Here is a 10869-nt window from a genome sequence, read left to right on the forward strand (position 1 = left end):
ACCATAATGGGCCAAGCGCCATTTACTAAAATCGTAGAAAACAAGGGTTAAAATGAAGTTATTACCATAATTCAATGGAAACATATAGCAAGTAATGTAAAGTATACACATTAAAACTAAATGATACGTCAATCTTCATTAAACTGTGGTATTCACTTAACTTTAACCCTTGCTTTCTCTGTTTTTAATAAATGGCGCTTGGCCCACTATGGCTCTGAACTCTTCAATTTATATTTCTCTATGGAGGAAAATGTCTGAATTAAATTATATTGAGAGACTAGAATACAATATATTGCTATATCACAATGTTACAAATTCTATAGACTATGTATGACGAAATAGTCGTTAAATATAAGGCTTTATCTGCCTTATAAGCAAAAATATTAGTGAAATGTTCATTCTTAGTGAAGGCGCATACTTACAAATGCCATTCTCGTCTTGGGCGGTCACACACACGGAGACGAGCAGGACAGCCGCGATCCAGGCACGTCTTCTTGCCATGGCGTTATGAATTGAAACAGTTTATCTGTCACGCGAGGAGTCTAATCTGCTGACAAGCCCTCGTAGATAAGAAACTGTAGAATCTCGGTAGATGGTTACTCATTTCAATTCCAGTTCCGGAAATCCGAAATTCTACATAACACTTCGCGGTTTCCTTTGCTGTCTTCTGACAAAAGGTGGCACAACACCGTTAGAAGAAGGAACTTCGAATAATCCTCTTCTTACAGTGGTCGGCAAAGATTACTTCATATAAAATGCAGCCCGCAATACACAGCAAAGGTGACGGTGAGAGGGAAGGATAACCGAACTGCTTAACATTGAATGAACACGTGATGGCTAAGGAGAGGGAGATCATGCCTTACCCTCCGCCCTGCTTGTATATTGAAGGGTTGACTCGCGAGTCACGAAATGCCGACCTTATATAAAAATAACCAACACTACTGTTAAACTTATTGTCAAAGGTGTGTCAACTAATATTCAAGTGATGATAAGTTTTAAGCACAGTCTAGTATATACAGTCACGAAGGTCAATATGTTATAAATATGCATCCATAGATAGTTGCTAACCACTAGGATCGCTATTATCGCCTCATTACAGACAATACGAAATAGTGCCTACACAGTCTATTGTTCCTAGCACCCTCAAAACTCAAGCTTCGTGAATGTATATACTAGACTGTGGTTTAAACTTCACAGTTTCAAGACACTGTCGCAGACGACCTCGAGTTGTAGGCCTGTCTGAATACATTCTCGAGTGCAATGATAAGCGACTGCATTTTCAAGTTTTATGTTGGTATGCCGCAAGTCAGAAAATTAACCACTTGTAATCTACATCGTACTATGGTATTGCCGGTTGGGGCAATGTTTCTAAAACCACAAGAAAGCCACTGGAATTACTATTAAAGAAAATAATCAAAATCTGCCTTTAAAAAAATCTATTGATTCATCATACTAAATTTCTTTATCCATTCATAGTTTCCTGTCTAAGGGAAGAAGGTACTTCACTGCAAACCCAGCATTCTCCAATCTTCCCTATTTTCCGCCTTCCTCTTCGTCTCCTCATACGATCCACATATCTCAATGTTGTCTATCATCTGATAATCATTTGCCTTGAAGTTTTTTCCCGTTCACCATTCCTTTCAGAGCATCCTTCAGTAGGCAATCCTTTCTCTCCTTCTGATCAGTTTCAGCATCATTCTCTCTTCACCTACCTACTCTTTCCAACACAGCTTCATTTCTTATTTTGTCTGTCCATTTCACAAGTTCCATTTTTCTCCATATCCACATTTCAAATGCTTCTTGTCGCTTCTCTTTATTTCGCCGTAATGTCGATGTTTCTGCCATATAGAATGCCACACTCCACACAAAGCATTTCCTTAGTTTCTTTTCCAGAGGTCTGCAGAAGATGCTCCTTCTTCAATTTGCAGTTCTGAGTAACCAATATCGTTCTGCCACTACAAAAATTGGTCTGTCCATCGGCGATGCATATTTTTCTATAAAAATCTTTCTTTGTCATTGACATCCTTTTCTTGACATCCGGGCAGCAGTTCACGTTATTATTTAGTACAGCTTACGTATTTGAAGCTGCCTATTTGTTTCGTCTTGTTTCCATTTACTATCTTAATCCCATATTGTTCACAGCTGCCACGTAGCTCCGGTAGCATGTCTTTTAGTATCGTCTCCTCTTCTGCTAGCAACTGCACATCATCAGCTAATCTTATGCACTTCATTCCTCTTCCTCCTATCATCCCTTCCATGTTCTGAAAATAGTTTTTCACTAAATCCTGCAAGTAGGGTAAAGGTTGGTAAATTGTGATACTAATAATATTATGATAGTTCTTTTTGAGCGAGAGGAAGATGTGTTTTTTGCGTCAACGTATTAAGTGAATGTTCGTGGACAGTTTCTGCACAAAATCGGTCCTTTTCTTGCTCAGTAAAATTGTAAAAAATTCTCAATAAGTACTATCAATATTACAAAAAGTAATATTATTAGTATCACATTATTACCACCTTTACCGTATACGTTGAATATGGTCTTTGATAATGGGCATTCTTTAGGCTTAAGTTATTAATATCGACACTTTATTTAAAAATTACTTTCATGTTTAGATGGAAAATATTACATTTTACATTGACTGTTTTCACTTGTGAGGTTGGTAGGCTGAATCAATAAAAATAGGTTTGTCCTTAAGTCCTTTTGGATGAAGAGATAGTCCAGCCCAACATTACTTGAAAGATGGCAAGTCTATAATAAAACGTGGACGTTGTGGATCAACTTTTTAACATAATCTTTTTAGATTGGCGAATACTAATAAAATTTGTATTCTAACTGATGATAACGATGAGTGATGTCCAAGAGATTCCTTCGCGACTGCATTACAGGCTGCATAGCAGGAGCCGGTGGCGCAGTTGCTGGTAGTGAAAAACTCTGCTTAGCAGCAAGATTTTAAAATGGCTACAATGAATTTTGATGTTTATGTAGAAGACCATTTCCTCGCATTTAAACATGATCTTCAGTATCTATATAAAGTTATGTTAAAAAAGTCATGAAAAAGATTAATACCGCAGTTTAAAGAGTGTTCGCAAGATAAGTTATGATTACAGGTACTGAAAACAGTGGACTTTCCAAGTACATGCTTATCTGCAATTCATGAAAGTCATATAGGGAAAACGAAGGACGAATCTCTACATTTTATTCAAAGAAACACTCTCGTTCAATAAAATTCGTAACATTGCTCTGAAGTCAGAATATACGATTGATTTACTGTATCTTTGAGATTTCTGATGGAAAAAGCTAGTAGGTCCAGATTTCCTCTGTATATTCTATTTTAACCTGTCAGCTAACCATTACCGGTAACACATTCGTCTGCATTTCTTGACTCGCGAGTCAAACCCTTAACACAGCGGTTCCCAACCTTTTTTGACTGACGACACACTTTACTGAACGCCCACGATATCGCGACACACTTATTTGATTTTATTATTATTATTATTAGAAAGTTAGAATTTATAAGACAGTTATATTACCGGTTGTTCTGTATGGTTGTAAAACTTGGAACTCTCACTTTGAGAGAGGAACGAAGATTAAGGGTGTTTGAGAATAAGGTTCTTAGGAAAATATTTGGGGTTAAGAGGGATGAAGTTACAGGAGAATGGAGAAATTACACAACGCAGTACTGCACGCATTATTTTCTTCACCTGATTCGATTAGGAACATTAAATCCAGACGTTTGAGATGGGCAGGGCATGTAGCACGTATGGGCGAATCCAGAAATGCATATAGAGTGTTAGGGAGGGAAAAAGTCCTTTGGGGAGGCCGAAATGTTTTTTGGCGGATAATATTAAAATGGATTTGAAAGAGGTGGGATATGAGGATAGAGAGTGGATTAATCTTCCACAGGATAGGGACCGATGGTGGGCTTATGTGAGGGCGGCAATGAACCTGCGGGTTCGTTGAAAGCCATTTGTAAGTAGTAATAATAATAATAATAATAATAATAATAATAATAACAACAACTAGTACATTTCTTCTGGAGAAAGAGGTGGTAGAATTCTATGTAGAAAATTTTATAGCAGACAGGGAGATGATTACTGTTCACTGCACAGAAATTTTGTCGTTTTTAACCTCCTTTTCATCCAACTGAGACTTTCAAGGTCTAAGCGGAATTCAAATAAAAATTATATTAAGAACATACATCGGTTCCATGATGAAAAATGCAACAAAAAGGTGCCGGAACCCCGTTCAGTGCGTTCCGCCAGAAAAAAAAAGCATTGATAACAACTTCTATGTACGTAGTGTTGTAGATACATAGGTCGTTGTTAACGCGCAATAGAAAATTATAAAAGAACAAGCAGCAATTTGAGTGGCATTAGAAAGAAAACAAAGTTATGTGTCAAAAATCCTATACTATCTATGCTGGATGTCCGATAAAATATTGTCATTTTTGAAAACTCGCCTATTTAAATTAATGTCGAATCTGCGATAGGTGGGTTGCACAAAGTTTCTCTATACGTGACCTTATGTTGAAAAACTGAACTGAGCATTGTTGCAGGTGTTCACGTTTCATTGGTAAAGTCTGTCTCAATATAAAATGTCCCATATCAAAAACTTCGTTGCAAATAAAAAGTACGTTGTAAAGAGACTTTCTGGATGGGATAAAATTTATTTTTCAAATCCATAATTTCGCGACACACCGGTTGGGAACCCCTGCCTTAACACACAAGCAGGGTGGGGAGATAAGGCATGATCTTCCTCCCCTAGAAATCACTTGTTCATTCATTATTGTGTATTGTTAATATTGTATATACCACTGCCACCGGGTGCTTGCCCACTTGCAGTGTAAATAAATACATACAAGTTAATAGCGTTCAAATAAACACGACAGGATTTCACCGATATGGAGTAACGGTCGGCGCTTCTAACAGCTTCTGACAGTGAAACGAGCCGGCCTGGGTTCAAATCCTGGTTGGGACAAATTACCTGGTTTGATTTTTTTATTCCGGGGTTTTCCTCAACCAATTGAAGCAGCATTGCTTGGTAACTTTCAGCGTTGGACCTCGGACTCATTTCGCCATCAAACCCGAATCTGCCTAGCGGTTCCGTATGGTACCACAGGTACATACAGTAGTTTCCAGTCGCTGTGTTGGCAACAATGATTATTTTCACAATTTCTCATTGTTTAATTTGCTCACTGACATTCCAGTCCTTGTTAGGAAAATAATATTTTGAAGTTATTTGGCTTGGTATGCGTAGTGGCGTTCGGTAATTATACACATTTTTTTGAATCACTCAATGTTAGTATCTGCTTGAAGTAAATATTTGAATACATTCAATTACGATTATAATTTTGAATAAATTCTGATTTCATATATTGGAAAAGGCTTATAGTAAAGCATTCAATTCATATTTTCACTATAAATATATGAACTGCCAAATATATATGACGTAGATTTAGTCTGGTACCGTATGGTACCACTAGGCAGATGCCGTAGCATTTTGTAAGGAATCGATTTTTCCTCTTTATAACATTCATGTTGATAATTTATTATGGTTCCAGGAACATAACACTTACTGAAGCTGTAAGAATCATAGAGGATGCCAGTATAATAATCTAAGTACTACACGTATATTGAACCACCAGACGTCACAGTGAATTCTGATGAAGATTATAGAGAGGAAGATACAGGCGGTTTACTTGATAATCTCTTAGGAAATCAATTTTATTACGGTGAAAGGCATATGATTCATCTAACTGTGATGAAGATAATGGTGTGACAAATAAAGAAAGTTAGAAGAAATAAGAAAACATAAAGAAAACTTTTACTTTGAAGAATCGAAAGAGGTTTGAGTCTAAGAATGAAGATGAGATGAGGACAAGTAGTTCAATTTCGTGCTCACAAAATACAGAAAGAAAGCGTAACCAAGAAGGAAACGATCAAACTCACACGAAAACCAGCTCCATAGATACATGACGAACATCCCCCTTCTAACAGTAGCATGTTTCCTGTAGTTCACTACACATTTTATAGAGGAAAATAGCCTACAGAATTATTTGAATTATTCTTTGACTGTAATGTTATTGATTTTGTTTTGTAACAGAAAACCAGCGTTATGCTTTATTTCTAAATGTACAAGGTTTACAAATAACAGCTGAAGAAATGAAGTCCTTAATCGGAATTCTTCTCTTCAATCGCTACAGTTTTGTACCTACCAGAAGATGGTACTAGGAAAGTGCTCTGGACACGCAATGAATTAGTTTACAATTGCATGTGGTGTGATCTATTTGAAAAAATCGTGCGATTTTTCCATTGTGCCGATAATACCAAATTTTAGATCGGCAAGACAAAATGTGAAAGCTCCGACCTCTGATAAATCTGATGAAGGAGAGATTTATGAAAAATTACATTCTGGCATAATGTATGAATTTTGATGAATGTATAATTCCCTATGGACGTCATCCTGCAAACATTTCATCGGGGGGAAAGGTTCGGCTTCAATTATGGAGCCTAACATTGCTTATGGGCATATCTCTGATATCTTTTGAAATATATCAAGGGAAGAGGGTAAGTTCAAATGATCACTTTGAATTTGATTATGGTAAATGTGCAGCACCTCTCGTTGAAATGCTCGACAACTTAACACATGATATGAAGAGCCTACCCTTCCGACTGTACGTACTTTGATAACCTGCGAGGATTGGCTGGCTGGCTGGCTGTCCTCGTATACTCACACAATGCATTAAGAGTGAAGTGGGACTCTATGTAAAATGTTTTGAAAAATGATATGTAAAGTCTTAGGAAGTGCAACTAAACCAAGGAGCATTGAGGTGCGAACCCTTGTTATTTGTAAAAGCTAGCTCCATTGCCCTGCTATTATCGTACAAGAAATAAAATAATAAAAGATAGTGAAGGATATAGTGAAGTTTTCTGTCATTCCAATAAATAACGACTTAAAATGATGAAATCTGAAGAAAAGAAATCTTGCACCCGTATATGCCTACCGGTACTGTATGGTACCACCCCTTATCTTTGAAAGTAGATGATTTTAAACAAAACCGAGTTTAATTCCATAATGAAGCAGGGCTCCGTATTAGGACCACTACTTTTCTCTATCTACATTAATGACGTATCAAAGAACTTACAGTTTTGCCGATATCACCTCTATGCCGACGACCTACAACTTTACATACATTCCAGACCCAATACGATCAATGAATCGATTGACAAGTTAAATTGTGACCTAGCCACTGTCTCTACTTGGGCGTCCAATTTCGGACTCGCACTTAATCCAAGTAAGACTCAAGCTATAATTATTGGACATATGCGTTAATTAACTCCCTTAATAACAGCAATCTTTCAGTTGTTACCCTCAACAACACGCTAATCCCTTATTCATCTGTCGTAAAAAATCTTGGCTTCTTTTTTGATAATAATCTAAGTTGGAATTTTCAAGTTAAAGAAACGATAAAAAAAATCTGTTCCTCCATTCACTGTTTGAGTCGCTTGAGAAACTTCTTGCCCCAGCAACTAAAACTTACTCTAGTACAAACCCTAGTAATGCCGCACTTCGATTATTGTGACGTTTTGTTAAGTGATCTAAGTTCTGAACTATCAGTCAAGTTACAGCGAGCTCAGAATATGTGCGTCAGATACGTGTGCAACATCCGACGATATGACCACATATCACCATCCTTCGCAAGTCTTTCGTGGCTCCGACTTAAAGAACGCAGAACTTTACACTCTTTGTCTTTACTTTTTCGAATTCTGCACACCTTAACACCAAATTACCTTTCGTCTCGTTTCTCTTATCTATACTCTAACCACGACGTAAATACCAGATCACTTATCTGTGGCACGCTAAGTATACCTCTTCATAGAACATCTTGTTATTCATCATCTTTTACAGTATCCACCTCGCGTCAATGGAATTCCTTGTCACAAAGTATTAGGGGCTGCAAGACAATAAACACCTTTAAGAACAGCTTAAAAGATAACCTTATTATCATTTCACTCCAATCATACTGATTTAAACTATCACTGACTACATTGTTACTTCTTTCTTTTAGACATCATCCTGATTGTACTGTATTTTCAAAATTGTCTCATAATAATCTCTTTCTATTATCTAATATTATTTGAAATATATTAACATTCTATGTATTTTAGCTTAATTCTGCTTCACAGTTTATTTCAGTGTTTAATTAATAGTTCATAGTATTTTGTTGTTTAATTCGTAAATAACTCTTGTATACATGTAACTCTCATCTAAATCAAATTGTTGAATTCTTTGTAAGTTCATGCATATGTATATACTCTTTTTGCTGGTTGAGTGGAAGAGAAGGCCTTACGGCCTTAATTCTGCCAGCTAAAATAAATCATTATTATTATTATTATTATTATTATTATTATTATTATTATTATTATTATTATTATAAGTTTGAACAAATGTTGAAGAAATTACAAAAATCGCCACATGTCAGAAAACCAGGCAGATTAGGGATTCCCATATCACCATCATCCATACCATAGCCCGGGTTAAGTTTACGGTACGACGTGCTGTATTTGTACAAGAGCCCGGCCGTTCGGCTACTCATTCATTCACAGAATAGGAGTGGTAAGCACAATAAGCCTCAGACTGTAGTGTAAGCCTTCGGCGAAAAACACTACAGAACACTACAGAAACCTCTGTGGTGGCTGAGTGATCAGATCTCTGACCTGTCACACAGGCAGTCTGAGTTCGAGTCCCGGTGAGGTCTGGGATTTTTCTCGGGGTTGTACCTTTTTTCATATTAGGCATCTACATCATTCCGTCATCATTTCTCCAGTTCATCTTCCACAGCATTTTCCGACCACCGGCCTAGGGACGCAGGGGATTGCCTTCTCGAAACCTGAGTACGCAGCGAACCTTAGTGTAGTCAGCCGGTGTGGGTTTGCGAGTGTGCCTAGCTTGAGGGTTAGCACAGTAGATAGTAACAGGTCGCAGTGCTGGGCCATAGTGCCCTCCTCCGGTAAATTCCATTCCAAACACGACAGAATCGGTTGTAGACTGGCTTGTTTTTTTGACATGCGCAGTAGGCTATTGATAGCTGATTTCATAAAAGAAGATGAATGATTATCACAGGTGACAGAATTCATTATTGCATTTATTTGGAAAATTTATATGATATATATTCTGTTTCAGGGTACAAACATTCCTGAATTAATGGATCAAAACTGTGTAACAGATTTGGCTATTCTTGCCGATGTCAGAAAATCTTGATAACTTAAATCTCCGTTTGCATGAGAATAACGGAAATGTTAATACATATAAACTCTTTCGTACGTCTGATAGCTGTATGGAAAGTAAATTTACCAGAAAAAAGTTTCCATGATTTTCCTTTTGTGCATGGACTGAAAATAGATTTTAATAACAAACGATTTAATGAATTAAAAACATGGAAAATGATGTTCAATTGTATGCAAATTCGTTTAGTGTGGATATGATGAAGGTGAGGCCATCTCTACAAACATAAGTCGTAGATCTATTAAATTACACTTACGTGAAAAGTCAATGTAAAGACTTCAAAATGATTAGAAAGTCAAAATGCCCTAGTCAAAGCTCATTTCCTGCCAATATCATAGCTATTTTTTGTTATCTGCAATATATATGTGTCCCGCGCCGTGGTGTCATGGTCTAAGTCATCCTGTCTAGACTCGCGTTACGGAATGCGCGCTGGTTCGAGTCATAATGGGGGAAGAAATTTTCTCATGAAATTTCAGCCAGTGTATGGGACCGGTGCGCACCCAGCATCGTGATGCACTTGTGGAGCTACGATAGGTAGCGAAATCCGGTTACGCAAACCAGCTATAACGGCTGAGGGCCCATCGTGCTAACCACACGATAACTCAATTCCGGTTGGATGATCGTCCACCTCTGCTTCGGTATGTGGCCGTGAGGCTAGCAGCCGGCTGGTCGGTCTTGGCCCTTCGTGGGCTGTAGCGCCACAGATTATTATTTATAATATATATGTGGACTAGAGATGAACAACCATCGAGAAAGCGAGACTAACAGCGCCCGCAAAGCCGAAAACCCGCACGACAATGTTGTATTACGTCGCGTCCTTAACGTAAAGACTGTTGTGATTGTTCAGAGACTCGAGATGATCACTCTCGAAGTCCCGAAGTCAAGCAGCCTTGAATCGTCACAGTTGTTTATACCTGACGGAACTTTTATCTATTTTGGCAACTGTTATATATGTATAAACAATCAAGTAGCCTATTTGAAACATCTCTACCTTTCAGTGTATAATAATCCGTTCCCCAGTCTTTATTTAATTACTAAGGCCCTTATTAAAAGGCTAGGAATTTTCTTTTCATATGTTTAAGATCAAGTGTGCAATCTCAGGTAAAAAGATATTAACCCTCGACCACCCAGGCATGGTCACACAGACCTTTGCGGTTGGTGACACTGCTTATATCTCCATTTAAAATTTAATTGCGCAGCTGTGAGTCTGTGTAATTGTTTATTGTTGTTGACGAAGACCTCTGTCATAGGGATTTGTTTGTAACTGCCTCTGGCAGTATTTTATCACATTTATATTATTTCGGGCAGTCTGACAGACCATGCCTGGGTACTCACTATGACTAGCAAGCCTTCTCCTTCATATAATGTGAATTTGAAAATCCTAAGATCATGAATAACAAACCTGGCCCTTCGAACGCAGTGAATGTAAATGCTCCTAATTTCAACAATACTATATCACTATGGTATGAGGACGATGAAGGAAGTACGTCTGATCTCGATTGCACCGAAGATGTCGCGATAGTAAGCGAGCATGAGTCAGAATCTGAGTTACAGCTGAGTGATGTTGGCGAGAACGATGAGCAAAA

At 37.7% G+C, this 10869-nt stretch overlaps 1 protein-coding gene across 1 annotated transcript in view; it reads right to left on the minus strand.

Annotated features, from left to right (window-relative positions):
• Positions 1-579, minus strand: part of LOC138705141 (transferrin-like) — a 70538-nt gene extending 69959 nt beyond the window's left edge. The window contains exon 1 of the mRNA XM_069833802.1: positions 423-579. Within this exon, the coding sequence (XP_069689903.1) occupies positions 423-501 (79 nt within the window). The 5' untranslated portion in view covers positions 502-579. The remainder of the gene's footprint in view (positions 1-422) is intronic.
• Between the last annotated feature and the right edge of the window lie 10290 nt (positions 580-10869).

Source organism: Periplaneta americana, chromosome 8 (assembly GCF_040183065.1).
Source record: "Periplaneta americana isolate PAMFEO1 chromosome 8, P.americana_PAMFEO1_priV1, whole genome shotgun sequence".
Lineage (NCBI taxonomy): Eukaryota > Metazoa > Arthropoda > Insecta > Blattodea > Blattidae > Periplaneta > Periplaneta americana.